The following is a 21791-nucleotide window of genomic DNA, read 5'->3' on the forward strand; positions in this document are numbered from 1 at the left end:
ATGAATCATGCCCTTCATCCTCACAGCAACATTGACAGATTTTACCTACCAAGGCAAATAGGTGTGCGTGGAATGCTGCAAGTGCATCAGATGGTTGAAGAAGGAAAAAGGGCTTTGGAAGAATATCTAAAGGACAATGAAGATGATGCACTGAAGTTTTTTGCTAGTGGACAACCATTTAGATATGAGCCAGCAGTGTGCAGCAGCTGCCAAAAAAACCAACACAGTTCTGGGCTGCATGAACAGAGGGATAAAATCAAGATCACCTGAAGTGTTAATACCACTTTATAATGCCTTGGTAAGGCTACACTTGGAATATTGCATTCAGTTTTGGTCGCCACAACGTAAAAAAGATGTGGAGACTCTAGAAAAAGAGCAGAGAAGAGCAACAAAGATGATTAAGGGACTGGAGGCTAAAACATACGAAGAACAGTTGCAGGAACTTAGTATGTCTAATTTAATGAAAAGAAGAACTAGGGGTGACATGATAGCAGTGTTTCAGATATCTCAGGATTACCACAAAGAAGAGGGAGTCAAACTATTCTCCAAAGCACCTGAGAGTAGAACAAGAAGCAATGGGTGGAAACTAATCAAGGAGAGAAGCAACTTAGAACTAAGGAGAAATTTCCTGAGAGTTAGAACAATTAATCAGTGGAACAACTTACCTCCAGAAGTTGTGAATGCTCCAACAGTGGAAGTTGCGTAGAAGAAGATGTTAGATAACCATTTGTCTGAAGTGATGTAGGGTTTCCTGCCTAAGCGGGGTTGGACTAGAAGACCTCCAAGATCCCTTCCAACTCTGTTGTTGTTGTTGTTGTTGTTGTTGTTGTTGTTGTTGTTGTTGTTATGTCAGTATACCAGGAAGGCTTACTGACTACCAGAGAGACCAAACAGGCCTACAAGAGAGGCCAAATGAAGAACAGAATGGAGGCATGGGAAGACAAAGCAATACATTAAAAGATAACAGGGAACACAAACCTGACAATGGCTGAGAGCAGGAAAATTGAAAAAAAGAGACTGAGGGACTAATTCTGGCTGCAGAAGACCTAGCTTAAGAACAAATTCATACAAAGCCAGAAGAATTGTGAAGAAGCAACAGGCAATAAATGCTGTTTATGCAAAGAAGCTGAAGAAACAGTTGACCCTCCTAGTAAGCTGCTGCAAGAAGATCACACAGACTGACTATAAGCAAAGTCATGACAAAGCAGCATCAATGGTGCACTGGCGAATCTGCAAGGAATATCATTTGCCTGAAAAATATCATAAAATAGAGAAAATCATAGAAATTGGAGAAGCTAAGTTGCTCTGGGACTTTAGAAGTCAAACAGACAGGCACCTACCACATAATACTCTAGACTTAACAATCGTTAATAAGAAAGACAAAAAAGTCTGCATAGTAGATGTGGCAGTATCTGGAGAGAGCAGAACACAGGAGATGGAACTGGAGAAGATAACAAAATTCAAAAACCTACAAACAGAAATAGAACGATTGTGGCAAAAGCAAGAAAAGGTAGTACCAGCAATAATAGGGGCCTTGGATACAATCCCAAAACAGCTACAGCACATGAACACCATTAGCATTGATAAATTTGGTATCAATCAATTGCAAAAGGTAGCTTTACTCAGAACAGCCTCCATTCTACAATGATATCTTTAACACCAATAGATCCCACACTACATTATCACTGCAGCAAAGGCATATTTACAAAAAAGAGCCCAGTAGTGCCTTAGGGAAAAAAGGCTGCAGACCAGACCATATTCTGATTTTAACATGCTTGCAAAAATATTAAATCAATTCCCTTATCTGTCACGTAATAAATCTGTTACGATTTATGTCGTAACTTTGAAAAGCCGAAGAATGTGTTAAGTCTTCGTTAACAGTAATGGCTCATACCCAACATTCCCCAGTCATACCAACAATGATTACAACATCTAACACAAATAGATTTCACAGAAGATAATGTTGATAAGGCCCTGAAACCATCTCTATCTATTGGACCTGATGGTCTATGTGCATACTTCTTAAAAAAGCTTTCCACTAATGTAGCATAATCTTTGAAAAATCTTTCAGGACCAGCTCCCTTCCCAAACTATGGTCACTAGCCACGGTCAACCCTGTCTTCAAAAAAGGGGACCCCAGTCTAGTTGAAAATTTCTTTATGCTGCGTCACCTGCAAAGTAATGGAATCACTCATCAATCAATCCATCACCCTCCACCTTGAAACAAACAACCTACTCTCTAATAAACAATTTGGTTTCAGAAAAAAATTATCCTGTAATTTACAACTTCTTCACTGCAAAACATATGGACTACAAATCTTGATCAGGGCAAAGCAATAGATGCAATTTACATAGACTTCTGTAAAGCTTTTGACTCTGTGGTACATGATAAACGTCTCCTTAAACTAAAATCCTACGGCATCTCTCGACCCCTCCATAATTGGATAACAGTGTTCCTGTCAAACAGACAACAAATGGTCAAAATAGGCAGTGCCCTATCAAATCTTGCTCCTGTCAATAGTGGTGTCCCCCAAGGCAGTGTTCTTGGACCAACATTCTTTACATTATACATTATTGATCTCTGTGACCATATTAAAAGTAATTGTGTTCTCTTCACTGAAGATGTCAAAATATTTAACACTACCAACAATACAGCTACTCTTCAAAAAGACCTTGACTTTGTGTCAGAATGGTCAAAAACTTGGCAACTCCAAATCTCAACCAGCAAATGCTCTGTCTTACACATTGGAAAAAAGAATCAGAACACTAAATACAAACTTGATGGACATTACCTTGTAGATGACCCCTCACCCTGTCAAAGACCTTGGAGTTTTCATATCGAACAATCTAAGTGCCAAAGCCCACTGCAACTACATCGCCAAAAAGGCTTTAAGAGTTGTAAACTTAATCTTGTGTAGCTTCTTCTCCAGAAAGATTACACTACTAACCAGTGCATACAAACATTTGCTAGACCAATTCTCGAATACAGCTCGCCTGTCTGGAACCCACACCTTATTTCGGACATTAATACAATTGAGCATGTCCAGAAATATTTAACAAGAAAAGTTCTCCACTCCTGTGACCACAACAAAATATCTTATGCCACCAGACTTGAAATCTTGAATTTAGAAAACTTAGAACTCCGTCGCCTTCAGCATGACCTGAGTATAACTCATAAAATCATCTGCTACAATGTCCTTCCTGTCGAAGACTACTTCAGCTTCAATCGCAACAATACACAAGCACACAATAGATTTAAACTTAAAGTAAACCACTCCAATCTTGATTGTAGAAAATATGACTTCAGTAACAGAGTTCTTAATGCCTGGAATGCACTATCTGACTCTGTGCTGAGCGGTAGTGCAGGGGGTCGGATGTGTCATCTGGAGGGTTCGGCCCGCTGAGGGAGGAGTTGGAGGCGAGGCTGGCCCTCTTTTAGACCCCTTTTTTGACATCAAGGCCCACATTGACTTTAACACCAAGGCCGTATGGACTGACTTGGAGGAGAATGGCTTGTCATCTGGACCTGGGAAAGTGGGGCCGTTTGGGTTTGGGGGTAGAATAACGGCCCCACGGAATCCTGGAAGTCCATGGTCCATCTCGCCAGCCAGGGAGCCTAGTCTTGCTGCAATGACATTTTGACATCTTGACCGGCTTGGATGGACTGCTGACTGTACTGTATTTTTATTGATGCGAAGATTCTCAACTGCGGACCTTCTTGCCCTGCGAGATTCCCCTCTCTCGCAGGTCTGGCCCTCCACACTATCGAGGGCACATCTCGAGGACGGGTTTTGGAACCCCGAGAGTTGGCATGCGAAATCTAGGAGGCTTAGGAGATTTTTAATGAACTGTTTTAATCGCTTTTTACCGGGGAGTTTTAAGGGGAATTTTAAGGGGGGGAGGGAAACTGACGGGTTTGGTTTTGGGGGGTGGATGGGCCCGTCAGGGAGGGGGCTTGGTCCACCATGTGTTCGCGGCGGTAACTTAATAGGTCCTGGGGTTATGGCGAGGGGTGTCGTTCCAGCTTGTCAGGGTCGAGCTATTACAACGGTAAGTGGGAGAGGCAGATATGATAACATAACATAACATCAGAGTTGGAAGGGACCTTGGAGGCCTTCTAGTCCAACCCCCTGCCCAGGCAGGAAACCCTACACCATCTCAGTCAGATGGTTATCCAACATTTTCTTAAAAATTTCCAGTGTTGGAGCATTCACAACTTCTGAAGGCAAGTTGTTCCACTTATTAATTGTTCTAACTGTCAGGAAATTTCTCCTTAGTTCTAAGTTGCTTCTTTCCTTGATCAGTTTCCACCCATTGCTTCTTGTTCTACCCTCAGGTGCTCTGGAGAATATGACAGAAGGGGGGGGCACATCAGGTTTTGGGGGCTCGCCCTCGCTGTTTACGAGCGATTGCGTGCTCCGGCCCCCCAGAAATTTCCCGTGACCCGAGTGGCCAAGATAATCGGGACCTGGGCCTCCGGCTGATGTTATGTAATGCCAGGTCCGCGGTTAATAAAGCCCCCCTGATTTCAGATCTTATTCAGGAAGGGACCGCGGACGTTATGGGCATTACGGAGACCTGGCTGGGCACCGAAGGGGGGGTCCCCCTAGTGGAGATGTGCCCACCAGGCTTCCGAGCATTCCATCAGCCGAGGGCCCAGGGTAGGGGTGGAGGGGTGGCGGTTATCATTAAGGAGAGTCTTGAGCCGAGGGAAACCACTGTGCCTCAGATAGCTGGGTGTGAATCCCTCTTCGTGAAGTGGGGTCGTAGAACTCAGGTGGGCTTGTTGATCACGTACCTGGCTCCTTGCTGCGTGACTACAGCCCTGCCTGAGCTGTTGGAGTTGCTGGCCGGGTTGGCAGTTGAAACCCCCAGACTGTTGGTCATGGGGGATTTCAATTTGCCATCAGCCGGCGTAGCATCCTCGACAGCTCAGGAGTTCATGGCTTCCATGACGGCCATGGACCTGATTCAGTTAATTGACGGCCCTACCCACGTCGGGGGAGGTACCCTAGACCTGATTTTTATCTCTGGCCAGTGGTTTAATGATCTGGTTTTAAATGATTTAGTTGTGGAACCTTTGTCATGGTCAGATCATTTTCTCCTTCGTCTAGACTTTCTGACCGCTACCCACCATCGCAGGGAGACGGAACCAATGCGTTGGTTCCGTCCCAGGCGCCTGATGGACCCGGAGAGGTTCCTGACGGAGCTTGGGCGTTTCGAACACCTGGCCCACGACTCGACTGAAGAGCTAGTTGCGGCCTGGGAACGGGCCGCGGCTGGAGCTTTGGACCGTGTCGTGCCTTTGCGGCCTCTGACCCGGCGTCGGTCTCAACCAGCTCCTTGGTTCTCCGAGGAGCTGAGGGAGATGAAGCACCGGAGAAGACGTCTAGAGAGTGCCTGGAGATCCAGCCGCTCTGAGGCTGACCGGACACTAGTTAGGTCCTATAGTAGGACCTACTTAGTGGCAATGAGGGTTGCGAAGCGTTCCTACGTTTCCTCCCTCATTGCGTCGGCAGATAACCGCCCGGCCGCCCTGTTTCGGGTGACCCGCTCGCTCCTTCAACAGGAGGGGCGGGAGGACCCCCTACAAGGGCGTGCCGAGGAGTTTAACGGTTATCTATACGATAAAATCGTTCAGCTTCAGGACGGATTGGATCAAAATTGGGTAGATCCAGGCGAGGGTTCCGAGGCCCGTCTTGTTGAGGTGGTTTGGGATGATTTTGATCCTGTGACTCCCGAGGACATGGACAGGTTGCTGGGTAGGCTGAACGCCACCACATGTTTACTGGATCCGTGCCTCCTGGTTAGTACTGGCTACTCAGGAGGTGACACGAGGCTGGCTCCAGGGATTACAAATGCTTCTTTGCGGGAGGGGTCTTTCCGCGGCCTTGAAAGAGGCTGTGGTGAGACCCTCCTCAAGAAGCCTTCCTGGACCCAGCTGTTTTAGGAACTACCGCCAGTCTCCAATCTTCGCCACGGCGAAGGTTGTAGAGAGTGTGGTGGCATGTCAGCTACCCCAGTACCTGGATGAAGCTGTCTATCTAGACCTGCTCCAGTCCGCTTCCGGCCCGGATACAGTACGGAGACAGCTTTGGTCGCACTGGTGGATGATCTCTGGAGGGCCAGGATAGGGGTTACCTCTGCCCTGGTCCTATTAGACCTCTCAGCGGCTTTTGATACCATCGACCATGGTATCCTGCTGCGCCAGTTGGAGGGGTTGGGAGTGGAGGCACCGCTTATCGGTGGTTCTCCTCCTACCTCTCTGATCGGACGCAGACGGTGTTGACAGGGGGCAGAGATCGACCCAAGGTGCCTCATGTGTGGGGTGCCGCAGGGGTCAATTCTCTCACCCCTCCTGTTCAACATCTATATGAAGCCGCTGGGTGAGATCATCAGTGGCTTTGGGGTGAGATACCAACTGTACGCTGATGACACCCAGCTGTACTTTTCCACCCCGGCCACCCCAGTGAAGCTGTCAAGTGCTGTCCGGGTGTCTGGAAGCCGTCGGGGCCTGGATGGGGAGGAACAGGCTCAAACTTAATCCCTCCAAGACGGAGTGGCTGTGGATGCCGGCACCTCGGTACAGTCAGCTGCAGATGCGGCTGTCTGTTGGGGGTGAATCATTGGCCCCGATGGAGAAGGTACGCAACTTGGGCGTGCTCCTGGATGGTCGGTTGTCCTTTGGAGACCATTTGGCGACCGTCTCCAGGAGAGCATTTTATCAGGTTCGCCTGATCCGCCAGTTGCGTCCCTTCCTGGACCGGGATGCCTTATGCACAGTCACTCATGCTCTCGTTACCTCTCGCCTGGACTACTGCAATGCTCTCTACATGGGGCTCCCCTTGAAGAGCACCCGGAGACTTCAGCTAGTTCAGAACGCGGCTGCGCGGGTTATTGAGGGAGCGTCTTGGAGCTCCCACATAACACCTATCCTGCGCAGACTGCACTGGCTACCTGTTGTTTTCCGGGTGCGCTTCAAGGTATTGGTTACCACCTTTAAAGCGCTCCATGGCTTAGGACCGGGCTATCTACGGGACCGCCTACTGCCGGCTTCTATCTCCCATCGTCCGGTACGCTCCCACAGAGAGGGACTCCTCAGGGTGCCGTCAGCCAAACAGTGTCGACTGGCGGCCCCCAGGGGGAGGGCCTTCTCTGTGGGAGCTCCGACCCTGTGGAACGAACTTCCCCTCGGACTTCGACAATTACCTGACCTTAGGACCTTTTGCCGCGAACTTAAAACTTATTTATTTCGTATGGCTGGACTAGCCTGATTTTTATTTTTATTGGATGGGTTTTAAAAACTGTGTTATTTTAAGGGGGAGTACGTTTTTTAACATTTTGGGCACTTAAATTAGTTTTTTAAGGGATGTTTTTAATTATTGTGTGTATTTACATTTTATCTGCCTGTTCACCGCCCTGAGTCCTTCGGGAGAAGGGCGGTATACAAATTAAAATATTATTATTATTATTATTATTATTATTATTATTATTATTGTGCTCTCTTCCCAAAATCCCCAAAACTTTAACCAAAGACTATCTACTGTTGACCTCACCCCATTCTAAGAGGCCTGTAAGGGGCGTGCATAAGAGCAGCAACGTGCCTACCATTCCTGTCCTAATGTTCCCTTTGATTGTACCCAATTCATATGGTTATTTCATGCTTATACTTATATATGCTGTTGTGTTTGATAAATAAATAAATAAATTAAAAATTAAAAAAATCATGGTTTTTAACTTTTTATCTTTTTCAAAGGTATATAAGCAAGCAACTGTTTATTTTTGTTCTTCATGTAAGAGATTGAAAGCTGCCTGTGTGCAGCATTTAAATGTAACTATGAGCTCTTTTTTGTCTTGGGGTTATTTGACACAAATGCCAGGATTTACTAAGAAGGATTTGAGGGGCCCCTTGTGGACAAGAGAATTTTGGATTGTGGCACATTTGAACTTGTGCAAAGTAGGCTGGATTTGCCTAATTCTGCAAATGCTAGCAAGGGCTCTTTAATTTCACATGAAAAACAAACCACACTCATTTTAAATTAGAAAATTAAAAATCAAACATTCAAAGCTCATGGGACTATATGTTCAGTTTTATTCCAAAAATAAGTATAAAGATTTACAGTGCGTATTTGAAACAAATGTATTTATTTTAAAGGGATGCTTTCATAAATATTTATTCTGAGTTTCGTAAAAATGTTCTCTAGCTCATGTCCAAATACTGTGTTGATACATCTTAAAACATATAAATACTATTTACAAATAGGAATTTTAAAAAATATTTCAGCCATGCAATATTCTGCTAAATCCCACACATTAACAAATTCATTTCAAACCATGAGGCCATATTTGTGCATTCAGATACAGACCTCTGTTTGCGTTTTATAAGGCCTGCTGCAAAAGCAGGTTTAATTTCTCTGCCTCTTCTGGCTGAGGCAGGGCCCATATCTTCTTGACGTACTTAATATCTATTATTCCTGATTCTTTGGCAAGTGCTATGCCCAGAACGCCACTTGGTTTCTCAGGTTCTCCCAGTACAGCCATTGTTATAATCCTGAAAACAAAGAAATAACAACTTTTTGTTTAACTAGCAGAAGAAAAGAAAGTGAAGAGCTTCACTGGGATCAACTGGTATTTGCTTTCTTCCTTGCTGTGCAGAATGGATTAAAATCCCTTCTCACTGGATAGGGCCATGACAACTGCTCAGGTTAGACTAACTCCATGTGGATCCTTCTCTCTTGATCCTCATCTCTTACGCCCTTTACGAAGCGGGTGGGCGACTATCTTTCATACTGAGGAGGACTGGACTAGATCAGTGATTCTCAACCTTGGCGATTTTAATACGTGCGAAGTTCAACTGCTTGCTGGGGAATTCTTAAAGCCGCCAAGGTTGAGAAACACTGGACTAGAAGATCCTACATTTCTATATTTTACCTCCATATCTGAAGACACAATTCCTTGACAGACAGCCCTTTCACTGACTGACTGGGGCCAAATTTTAGATTTATTTATTTATTATTTACATTTTTATACCGCCCTTCTCCGAAGACTCAGGACAGTGTACAGCAGATAAAACAACAATAATCCAGAAAAATTTTAAAATACAGTACCAAATTTAAAAATCTAATTTAAACGCCGTATGTTAAAAATAGTTAAATAAGAAAATTACAGAAAGATAAAAACCCCTGTTAAAAGCCCACTAAAAACCAACAATATTTAAAATCAATCAGGCCAGCACCGCTTGGTGAAAAAAGGTCTTGCGCTCGCACTTAAAATGGGGCAAATCACTGAGATGATGATTGAGACCACTGTCTGGGGCTACCAGATTTACTCCTAAGTGTCTCAAATGTTATGTCTGTCTGATTTTCAAAGATCCTCAGCATCTTATTTAAGAGCATTTGATGACCAGCCAGAATCAAGTGAGGAGCAATTACTAATCAAAATGGCCGACTGTCACTTCAGACTCGTTGGTGAGAATAATCTGAACCACAGTCTCTTAAAGACTATCCATCTTAAAGTTGCCAAGATTAACACACTCTTTAAGTTGCTAAGATTGGGAAACATTGTCTAAGCTGCATAATCAAGCAAGAAGAGGAAAAGGTGAAAAATTTCCTTTCTTGCTCCAATTAGGAGAATTACCTGAACCACAGGCATGGTTCTGGATTAAGGAAACAAGGTTTTCTCTCAGCATTCAGATAAATGCTCCAAAATGAATGGAAAATAGTGCACAAGTGATGGTCCTATCTGCTTGCCTCTTGCTTTCTGTATACTTGGTTTGAAGCCTGAAAAATAATTGCCTGGCTTTTGTTTGAACTAATTTCTATGGGATAAGGATCTTAAAAAAGCAGGGCCCCAAACAGCAGCAAGTGAACCAGGAGGTAAAAAACAGCAACTTGGCAGATGGAAGCTCATCCCTTAAGACATCAATGCAAGTTCAAAAGAGGAATCCCAAAGGTGCTTTTTCATGAAGCAACTGGACTTTCTAGTTGTTGTTTTTTCTTTGAAGACGTTTAGCCTCAGGGTCACCTGAGTAGTGCTCCCGATTCCTGTAATCTGTAGGTTTTTTTCTATGGAAATCCACACCATTCAAAGGGTGTTCATCCCAAATTGTATAGCTAAAAAACTGCAGACTACAGGAACCAGGAGCACTACTCAGGTGACTCAGAGGACACAGATAAACCTCCAAGTGCTTCAATGAGCCTCTAAAAGGATGCAAATGACCAGCTGTCTGCAAGGAATATAAATCCTTCTATTCCCCTTCTATCCTGTCGGAGCTGAAGAAGCTTCTTGGATGAGAAGCAAAATGTCTTCAAAGAAAAAAAAAGGAAGCCCAGTTGTTTTCTGAAAAAGCACCTTTGGGACAACCATGACCTGGATGACTGAGAATCTCTACAGACTTCGAAAGAGGAAAGATTGCATTGTGATCTTCTGCCCACCCTGTTGGTCCCAGGGAACCATATTCCTGTCCTTGCAAATGCAAATTCAGTTTTGCTTCTCATGTTCTCCTGAATGGGGAGCATGGAGAGAGAAAGAAACAAGGTCTGCACACAGGTGTCATTCTTTGCTATTTTATGCCCTTCATCCATATAAACGAATGCCTGAATGGTATCTATGAAGATTAAAGCCCAGCAGACCTGGTTGTTTTCATTTCTGCCCAATTTGTACAATTGCAAACCAAAGAACATCCTGTCAACTTACTTATCAGACCAGATTGGCTGTTTGGCTACAGGTGACAAATCATTTTCCAAGAGATCCCAAATATAAACTACAGATGTGGCATCCAAAACAAAAAACACAGCTGGCCTGGTTAGAGCCCACTGCAGGGCGATTACTGCCTGCCCCGCTGTGCTATTGTTCCATTGCATAAGTGGAAGCTCAGAAGCCATCTGGTGCAATCTAATGCTTCCATCTGAACAGCCCACCTGAAAACATAAAAACACACAAAATTTAATTTAAAAAAAACCCCACACAATTATTTCTGATTAATGTATTGTTTTAAGGCAAGGTTTCCCAATTTATTGATTAATGTATTGTTTTAAGGCACGTTTTCCCAATTTATTGGACCTCTAGTGGTCCAAAAGTATAAGGTAGTCAAAAGCATGGACATCCAATAAAAATGCATGACATTAAATGGCTGATCACTAGAGATATCACCAAATTATGCAAGATTTTAGCTTTCTTCATCTGAGGAGAATCTCTTCCTGTGAATTTCAGTGATTATTACTGGATTACTATTGTAAGTGGATTATTACTATATTTATTATTTGAGATCCAAGGACACCCATCAGGTAAGGAATGTGTCAGCTTTGGAAGCCATATTAGGCCGGAAGCTTCCATGCTGCCACTTTCTCATGTGTGGGAAAGTAGGAGGGGGGATTTAATAGAGGGATTGTCTTTAGACATAATAGCATTTCTTCCTATTGGTCAAGGTCAGGCCGATCCTGCATCTGGAGAAGGAGGGGTCAGAGTGTTGATGGGATGGTTGGCAATTGGAGCATGTGATCGACTGTGGAATCAGGGGATGGTTTTGGGGGTTTTGATTTACTGAGGGAAAACCTGGACCTCTCAGATTCGGGTTTTCCCAGATGTGCCAGTTTACCTATTCTAGTAAATAGAACTTTGAAAGATGCTTGCTTCAGAGTTTTTACTTGGAGTTGGGGGTTTTCTGGAACACTGACAGAATGTTGAGTGAGCCTTGAAGGCCAAAGACACATTTTACTGCCTGACCCTGGCCTTCAAAAAGTGTCAGCGACAAAGCTGTGGCACACAGAAATAAGTCAGCAACTGTTCCTTTTGCGATGCATATTGCAAGAATGCAGACCACATAAATGCTTTCCATACCTCTACTTGCCACTTATTACGAATGCACACTCACGTTTTCAGTCACTTTGCTACAATTTACTGAGAACCTCTGTGTGCATTGGTTTCTATCACTGTGTTCTGCCAGTTGTGTGAGAAGCATTCAGCACCCTTGTGTTTCAGGATGAAAAAGAGACCAAGCTACTGTCACAGTGAGTTCAGATTCAGAGGAGGAGACTGGCAATGAACAACGAGCTCTAGAGTTACTGGAGCTGTCCAAGCAGGCAGAAGAGGGCAGTCCAGTAACCACTTGGAGACACTGCTGGTCTCCAAAGATAAAGAGGCTGAGCTGCCACCAACACTCAACACAAGGGCTTGCTCTGTAATGAAGAGAGCAGAGCCAATGCTGTCATGGATGCAAGGTTGCTCATAAGGAAGGAGTCTCGCCCTTCCAAATGAACAACACCAGGGCTCCTTTTATTTAAGATGAGCAGCAAACTTAAGTCTTTCCATTGATGACAACTGCCTGTTGATCTCTATCCCACACACTTTTTAACTCCTGACTTGTGAATCTCACAACTTTGACTCTGTAACTGGACCAGCTGATGAAAATTCTACGAAGTTTTGACCTTGAAACTTTGCCTATCCACTCTGCTGCCCGCTGTTTTGGACTGGAACTCTTTTAAGGCAAACTTATAAAAGTTGGGCAAGGGGAACAATTGTCTCTCCATTACACATGCGTATGTTTTCACTTGTTCATTTACTTACTTTGCAAAAGTAATTTATTTATTAAAATGTGCAACTACCTCTACGTGCGCTTGTTTATGTTTGACCTGGGACATGACACTATACACACTTAACTATTTCGATGAGTTGTTCAGGCTGCTTAGTATGGATTTCCCACGGAGGCCTTATGGAAGTAGAGCAGTGTCTCTCAGCGTTAGCAACTTTAAAATCTGTGGACTCCAAGTCCCAGAGTTCCCCAGCCAATAGGGGGAATTAGGAACTCCAAGAAGAAGAGATTAACATCTGAGCCTAACTTCTAATGTTGCTCTGTCTGACAATGTGAATAAAGTTTGCAAAGCCTAGTCTGGAACTGTAATGGTTACTGCTCTACAGAAGTTATCCATAGCATGCACAGTTTAAATCTAACTTTCAGACCTTCACTGACATGGCACCACCTGAATGATTCCAGTCAAGAATGTAGAACATCCATACCAAAAAGATAGGCTTTCCAAAAGGTGAAAAATCTATTGCATTAACTTGGGTTGCTCTTGGTCCCCCCTGCTGGGGTTTGAACCACTTGGGAGGGATTTTCAGCTCGTGCCTTGTGCCATGGCTCACCAAACCCTGTGAAGTTTTGAAAAGGAAAAAAAAAGAAAAGAAAAGTCATGGCTACCTTTGCTGAAATAGCACAAAGAATAGTTCAGGGGGCATTGTGGGCTTTGTCCAGATTCTGACAATGCAGCCATTTGTAATAGCAACCCCAGGCTCACAATACCACTCTAAAAACCTACTACACTAAGAAAAGTTGGCAAGAATGAAATTAGATTAAGAATATTACTCACAGCATCTGTTCCAACAACAAAATGATTAGGATTTGAAGGCAGAAATTTAATTTTCAGTGTCTGGGGCACTCCCAGAAATGTGTAATCTTTTGGAGAAATACTGAATATAAAAGAAACATACATATATTAACAAGTGAAACTGCAACAAATATTGAAGTACAGAGTGAATATCTCAGGTTTATTAACCAGCCAATCTAAATCTGGATCTTCCATTAATTCCCCATCTTGTTTCTCTATTTTCCTACTGATTTTATATATAATGATCTTGTTCAGAATGAGGTTAATTTTTTAGACAGAGTGGTAAGTGGACATTCCTCTCTGAAAGCATATTGTTATTCCTTCAGCAATATAAAACTTGATCAGAAGGAATTCGGGTAGAAATTACCATTTGGACAAACTTTCATGAGTACATATTTATAATAATAATAATAACAGAGTTGGAAGGGTTCTTGGAGGTCTTCTACTCCAACCCCCTGCCCAGGTAGGAAACTCTACACCATTTCAGACAAATGGCTATCCAACATTTTCTTAAAAATTTCCAGTGTTGGAGCATTTACAACTTCTGCAGGCAAGTTGTTCCACTTATTAATTGTTCTGTCAAGAAATTTCTCCTTAGTTCTAGGTTGCTTCTCTCCTTGATTAGTTTCCACTTCTTGTTCTACCCTCAGGTGCTTTGGAGAACAGCCCGACTCCCTCTTCTTGGGTGGCAACCCCTCAGATATTGGAACACTGCTATCATGTCTCCCCTAGTCTTTCTTTTCATTAAACTAGATATACCGAGTTCCTGCAACCGTTCTTCATACGTTAGATGTATACCCCACCATCATCAGAGAGGCCCTACTTTCTCCTATTTCTTCCCATAACAACCTTATGAGGTAGTTTGAGTTTGGAAAGGTTTGTTCCCACCTCGTTCAGGGAGATTCTATTGCTGACAATAAAGCTGAACTTTCTCCAGCGCCATCCAACTACTTCACATTCTAGCATCTTTTGATCTTTAAAATGTGTGAACTTCAATTACCAGAATTCCTTTTGTTGGCTGGAGAATTCTGGGAGTTGAAGTCCACATGTTTTAAAGCGGCCAAGGTTGAGAACCACTGACTCGGTCGATCACGTAGATGATAGTCTATACAGGGGTATCAAATTGGCAGCCCGCAGGCCAGACGCATCATGCACAGGCCATGCTCACCTCAGCTCCACAAAGGCAAAAAAATGTTGTGATACGTCACGTGACGCGATCGAGTTTGACACCCGTGCTCTAATGCTCTAATATGATCAAGCAAACTTTTTGTTAAGAGAGCATTTGGAACAGGGCTGTGCACCTGAAACACCATTATTCAAACTTTTTTCCACTTTCTGCCCTCCTGATGTGATCTCTACTAAGGAACTACTATCGCCTCTTTGGAAATCTGCCAGCAGTGACATATGTGCTTTCAAGGAACAATCCCATTAAGAAGATGTGTTCTACATATTTTACCTGCAATTCAGCTGAACGGTAGAGCTATGGACCAATTTAATTTTCCCCCCAGGAATTAATCCTGAAAGTAATAAAATACATTGTGATAATTTTAATAGCAACAATTTATTAGTACTGATGTAATTAAATGACAGCGCAATTTTAAATCCAAGTATGATTTATCAATTTATGTTCGTAAGTTCTGTTCACAAATTTAACTGGGCAGAAAAATAAAGATATATTCTTATTCAGTATGGTGCATATGTCTCCTGTTAATTGGCCAATACATCTCCAATCCTTAATGACTACCAGCAATGGTCTTCCACCAGTGAAATGCCCTTTCAGCCTATGAATAGTTAGTTTCTAAATGAGACTCTCTTGATGTTTTTCAGGGCTTTTGTTTCCCTGTTGAAAGGTCTCCCTGCTTGCACTGTGCCTCCAAATCAAATAAATCTTTAGTCCAGTGGTTCCCAACCAGTGTGCCGCGGCACTAAGGGGTGCCGTGAGATCTTTTGAGGGTGCCGGGAACTTTTGAGCTACGGAGATTTTAAATATCTATTTCCTTATAAGGGTGCCGGGAACTTTTGAAAGGCTTTCCAAGGGTGCCTCAAACAAGAAAAGGTTGTGCCTCAAACAAGAAAAGGTTGGGAACCACTGCTTTAGTCAGTCATAGACCAACAGATAAAACAAATCAGAATTAACTAAGCTAAAAAACAAAAGTATAACTATTCTAAAATATCTAAAAAAGATTACAGTTAATACTACAGCATACTATACAACTATAGCACAGTATTTGACTTTGTTTAAGAAAATATACAGATCCAATAAAAACATCTTGAGATAAAACATATCTGAAATCACCAAGGTGTTTAGTAAAAAGTGGAAATAATGTGGTTCCTTAGTTCAGATGGCTAAGCCACCAAAACATGATGCACAGGATTTTTGTTCTTCAGTTGGTCTGTTAGCAAGCCTGATCTGATTTCAAGCTGGCAGAGTAACTGATTCAAATCAAATCAAACCTTCATTGTCAATGCACAACATGTGTACAATGAAATGATAACTGAGGACTACAACCTACCTTAGACTAAATTAGGCTGGCCCCAAACTAAAGACTTGATTTTGGAACCCTAAGAAAAGACCCATCACTTGTGTGTAATTACAATTAATGCTTAATTCATTTCTCTGAGCTGCTCCATATTTTTGTAGTTGTCAGTGTCTTATTTTTTGATATTCTTCACCACCAGAGTCACTTGTTGAGCTTGGCAACTATATAAATTGATTAAATAATTTAAAAATATAACCTGTGTCTCTTTGGCCCTAGTCCAGCACCTTAATCATGATACCCAATTGCAGTTTTTGAAACTGTGAGGTGTATCTCCCTTGGGAAAATGCAGAAAGAGCCCAGGGGAAATATGAAGAACCATTTAATTGTACACTGTTACAGTAAATACATGTTTCACAAGTTTCACTGTATTGTGATCATAGTTTATTTGATCCAAAGGAGTTTTTTCAGGAGGCAACTGTACTTTCTGGTTGTTTTTCTTTTGAAGACGTTTTGTGCGTCATCCAAGAAGCTTCTTCAGCTATGACAGGGTAGTGGGGAATCTTCTTAGCTTCAGAGCTGAAGAAGCTTCTTGTATGAGAAGCGAAACATCTTCAAAAGAAAAAAAAAAGTCCAGTTGCTTCCTGAAAAAGCACCTTTGAGACAACCATGACTTGGATGGTAAGAATCTCTACAGATGGTTTATTTGAGTTCATTTTGGTGTTTGGATTCTTAGGGAGGTGGATATGTTAACATTACACTAGAGAGAGGTATAAATTGCAAAAAGTTCAGGAAATCTTGCCCAATTGGCTCTCTTTAATTAAATTTACTTACCTAAATCATTTTGTGAGCCAGACAAATCTCCTTTTTGAAGCTCAACAACCACCTAGGAAATGTCAAAAATTAGCTTCAAAGAAGAGAAAGCGAAACAAATGTCTGGTAGACAGAGATAGTCCTCAAGTTACAACCGTAATTGAGCCTGCTCATCATAGTCATAACTCATAAAATCATCATGTGATGACCTGATTTTAAAGCGTTTTTTGCAGTGGTCATTAAATTAATGTTGCAGTTCTTAAGTGAATAACAGAATTTGAAGGGACCTTGGAGGTCTTCTAGTCCAACCCACTGCCTAGAATGTTGTGGTTGTTAAGTAAACTAGTGCTTCATTATGGGTGCAGTTTTGCAGAAAAGTGGAAGTAAATGCCTTTTTTTTTTTGCAAAACCATTGGAAAACACAATCATGTGACCACAGGACACTGCAAGCTGTCATAAATACAGCCTGGTTTCCAAGCACTTGAAATATGTAACATTACTGGGGTGGTGGTGGGAAAAGTGAAAACTTCAAATCCAGACTGTACATACCCCCCCCCAGGTAAGATTGTTGGAACTTTGAACAGCATAAAGCAACCAGTCATATGTAGTTCTAGTATAGTTAGAAGTATTCCAATAAAACTGATGTTAAGAAATATACAGTACATGTACTGTTGGCTGTAATGACGCAACGGAAAAAGGCTCAACTTTTTAAAACACTTGGGAATAAATCTGTTCAAATAGCAGAAGCATGACGCTAGCAATGACAAGACAGCAAGGCAGGCATAAGACAGTGCATAAGCTTTTGCTTATAAATTAAGATTCAGAAACACAGCAATTAAGAACCATATTCATGACATTTAAGAGCATGCTTTCAATTACAATGGATGCCTTAACTGGCTGGAAAAGAAAACAACTTGTCCCAAATGAAAAACCAAATTTATAGGGATAATCTGGAAAGCTGTCTTTAAAATGAGCAAAGGGGATCAGGTTGCAGGAAAATGTGACTTGCCCTGCAACAAAAACCCTGCCTGAATATTATGATGCATTAACTCAGGATTGGTCATGCTGGAGATCCTATTAGAATGCTGGCTGGTGGGGACCAGAAAATTTGCCCTTTTTTTATTGCATTTTCTGCTCAGTGGAAGATCCTTCTTTTGGATATTAGAATTGCCCCAATCCTGTTGGACTCTTGTAAGTCTTTAAAAGCCTGGCTGTGTTACTGAGCCTGGGATGCTGAATGCATTAAGGGCCTTGGTTCCTGGCTTTACTGTTAACTGGCTAAATATCTCGGCTGTTGTGTAAATTTATTTGGATACCTTTTTTTATTGTTTTCAAAATGCTTTATTCTTTTGTTTGTTTTTATACCTTTGAACCATTCAGGATCAATGGTTGAGATGGGAGGCTATAGAAATTGAATGAATGAATATAAATAAATAAATAAATAAATATCTCAATTTACCCATAAACTGAGAGTCCCATTTTCATCCATGGAAGCAATCTGAAATGAAAGTCCAAGCATTTCTGTTGGGAAAAAGAGTATATAAATAAACATATTTACAGAAATTCAAAGATAAACTTTTAAAACTTTCTACCTATATCTAACCTCCAAAAATTAGGGACATTTCTGCACAGCAGTTAATACTCTGTCAGAATATTCACCACTGGAAAGACAGGGTAACAAGGTTAGCCAATTGTGAGCTGAGACAGACTGGAGCCAGGACGTGTCTTAGTCTGCAGCTTCTGATTCTGTGCAGAGAATTGAAACTGAAACCATTCAGAGTGAGTGTGTGTTAAGCTCTGAGCTGTGTCTGGGAACTTGTCTGCTGATCTGAGCTGAAATGAAACTGAATCTGCTGTTGGTATTGTAAATTTACTTCATGTATTATTGTGAATATAAAGAAGTTAATGAATCAGTTATCTGTGTGTGCTTTTTGTAAGAAACTCTTGACATACTCCCCAATTTCTCTAAAACATTTTAAAGCCAGAAGTGCCTCTTGCACAGCATACTCTTGTTGATCCAAAACCACTAGGAAGAGGTCAGGAATAATAGCATGAGCCAGTCCTGCAGAAAAAGGTCAATCACATGCTGCCATCCCCTACCAATATTACCAAGAAAGGCTTCCTGCATTTTTTTTTTTTTGTTTACATTTATATCCCGCCCTTCTCCGAAGACTCAGGGCGGCTTACAGTGTATAAATATATATATATATACAGTGTATATTTGGTCATTTTCTTCCAAATCTGAACCACTGAGTGAGGAAGAAGCTATCTGGTCATAGAAACAGATTTTATCCTCCCTATAAATTCCAGCTGAAAGTAGCTGCAACGGCTCTGACTTGAGTCTGATTCAGTCCTTTTTACTAACAGCTGCAGCAGGACTGCAGTCGGAAGATTCTTTATGGAAGAATGGATAATGAAGAGAAGGAGCTTTTACAGAGATTGTTACACTGTTGAGCAACTGACTGGAAGGATTAAGAGTGTATTGGCTGATAAGGGCTGCTTATATAAGAGGAAAATTAAGCCCTCCACGGGAATTTGTAACTGACTAGAAGGATTAAGATCCAGTGGCTGATAAGGTCCCTGAGAAATGTATCAGAGGGCAGGGAGTCCTGAATCAGTTCCAGTGAACAAATCGCTTCAAAAGCTCCACTAAACTGCAATGCTCTATTATATGTAAGTGGGTCATTTGGGATTTCTGGGGTGGTGCACTACATCAAAGTACAGGTGGACTTTGAATTTTGCCTGTAACAGAGCCTGCCCCTTGCGATTGTAAGTTGCAAAGTGGAAAACCAAACCGATTTTCTGACTTCTTGTGGCAGTTTTTAAGTGGACCACTATGGTTGTTACATGAATTCATGGTCCTTAAACTAACCTATTTGCTATGAGGCTTTTTTTGTCAAAAATTGGAAGTAAATGCCCGTTTTCATAAAAATAAATGTAAATCATGGTCGTGCAACCACAGGATGCTGCAAACAGCTGAAAAGGCAGATCGGTTGCCAAGCACTCAAAATGCAGCCATATGACTGTGGGAGGGGTTGGTTGTCAGAACTTTGGAACTGGATCAAAAGGTATTTTTTGGGTGGTCCATCATGACTTTAAACAGTCACTAACATGATGCTGTGAAACATGGAAACATGAAATAGTTCCAAACTGGTGCGGAGTCCTGAGGTGTAAATGCCCTTGCTTTCCTAAAGTCATGCAAGTAGGACATGCAACAATACTCATCATATATTAGATTGTTAAATATATATGACACCTTTCCTAATTAAGTATCCTCAAGCCAAAGCAATTGCACATATCATAAGATATCATGCCATAAAACATCAGACATCAAACTGCAGCAACAAAAACCCATTTTATTCATCTGCCCTTTCTTCAAGAATTCAAGGCCTTTTTCCATCAGGGTAATTGAATTTGGATTGAAAATCCAGTCTGGAGACTTGGATTTCTGGATGATTCAGAACGGAGCAACTAATTTTTTGAAAGAATATGAGCTGATCGGTATCCAGAACTTTACATACCTTCCTGAACAGAGAGATAGGAGAACCCACAGTTCTGCTCCTTGAAGACAGAGGTGGAAACAGGTTCAATGGTCAATACAGTACAAGTATGATTTATTGAGGTAAATACTCCATCTGCGTTTAAGGAAGAAGCAAAGGTACAATAAAATAGTTATTAACTAAGTTTACCCCCTCGGTCCCAAGCTCAGTAATTTTCAATATTACGCCAAACTGTGGTATTCCTGTGTCATTATGGCAGGGCAGGATTTGTGTGTCTGTATGTTACAATTAATTGGGCTATTGCATTCAGCCCTTTTGGTGGGATGTGCCCAAAAGACAATTTTGAAGGATTCTTATTCTAAGCAACAGTCATTGGATTCCTGTTAGAAAACAGGAAGTTCTGGGGGAAAAACCCCGGCCAGTCCAGATCGTCTTCAAGAATCAACTGCAAAAATGAAGAGTTCACCTGGAGTTGAAGGTCCCAATGGAGCTGCAGCTGCCATGAACCAGCAGGTAGGTATTTTAGTCAGTGATTTACCTTTGTATCCCTTAAAAAAAGTTGAAACCCACTGTCTGTGTATATACTAGTACCTTCTCCTGTTTACTAGAATGAGACTCGTAGGTAATCGTAGGTAGTACAGGTAATCCTCAATTTACAACCATTCGTTTAGTGACCGTTTAAAGTTACAACAGCACTAAAAATGATGTGTGGCCTGTCCTCACACCTACAACTTTCGCAACAACCTTAAGATAATATAAATAAAAATTCGAGCTCTTTGCAATTGGCATGTATTTATGACGGTTGCAGTGTCCCAGATTACATGATCACTTTTTTGTCATCTTCCCAGCTAGCTTCTGACAAGAAATATCAAAGGGGGAATCCAGATTTGGTTAAGGTGATTAATATGATTCATTTAACAACTGCAGTTATTTATTTAACAACCATGGCAAAAAGGTCATAAAATCAAGTGCAACTGACTTTGCATTGAAATTGTTAATACTTTACAACAGAAATTCTGGTTCCAACTGTGGTCATAAATTGAGGACTACCTGTAACAGGATGAACCTTAATGAACTTTGTTTTCCTCCTCTGGCTCATCCTTTGGCTTAGCTTTTTACTATTTATAATGGATCTCTTTTTAAGAACCTAAAATGGAAGTGAAAACTCTTTCTACAAACTGACACTGCCCAGAAGTGTATTCAAGGCATACTAACTAACCAGTAGAAAATGTAGGAGATCTAAACGTCCAATCTGTTTCAATAACTTTCACACATTGGTGCATCCTTGAGTCCTCTCTGAGATCCCACACCAGGACTGAACCATCAACTGTTCCAGCAAACACCAAAGTAGCTTTACAAGGACTGAAGCAGCAACATGTCACCTACAAGGCAGAAGAACATATCTCAGGACAGAATAATAACGCCTTATTTTTGTGACTATTTATTCTTAAGCCATAAGGTTTGTGTTCAGAAAAATGTGAATTGGTTCATCCAGTACTTGATTCATGATCAATTTGACTCTCTGTGAGTTCCAGTTCTCCCAGCATGGTAACTATGGGCATTTCTCAATGGCTACATTTCTTCTGGTTTGGAAGGCCCCTTGCCCTATCTGACTTATA

The 21791-nt window shown here is 41.9% G+C and overlaps 1 protein-coding gene across 5 annotated transcripts in view; it reads right to left on the reverse strand.

Annotated features, from left to right (window-relative positions):
- Window positions 1-8072: 8072 nt before the first annotated feature.
- Window positions 8073-21791, reverse strand: part of DYNC2I1 (dynein 2 intermediate chain 1) — a 40256-nt gene continuing 26537 nt past the window's right edge. For all 5 annotated transcript variants that reach the window (XM_058179745.1, XM_058179743.1, XM_058179744.1 and 2 more), the window contains 9 exons: window positions 21392-21554; window positions 20194-20307; window positions 18132-18193; window positions 16694-16745; window positions 14839-14899; window positions 13365-13464; window positions 13015-13146; window positions 10696-10919; window positions 8073-8551 (listed from right to left, as the gene is read on the reverse strand). In XM_058179745.1, the coding sequence (XP_058035728.1) occupies window positions 8380-8551; window positions 10696-10919; window positions 13015-13146; window positions 13365-13464; window positions 14839-14899; window positions 16694-16745; window positions 18132-18193; window positions 20194-20307; window positions 21392-21554 (1080 nt within the window). In that variant the 3' untranslated portion in view covers window positions 8073-8379. The remainder of the gene's footprint in view (window positions 8552-10695; window positions 10920-13014; window positions 13147-13364; window positions 13465-14838; window positions 14900-16693; window positions 16746-18131; window positions 18194-20193; window positions 20308-21391; window positions 21555-21791) is intronic.

This window comes from Ahaetulla prasina, chromosome 4 (assembly GCF_028640845.1).
Source record: "Ahaetulla prasina isolate Xishuangbanna chromosome 4, ASM2864084v1, whole genome shotgun sequence".
NCBI lineage: Eukaryota > Metazoa > Chordata > Lepidosauria > Squamata > Colubridae > Ahaetulla > Ahaetulla prasina.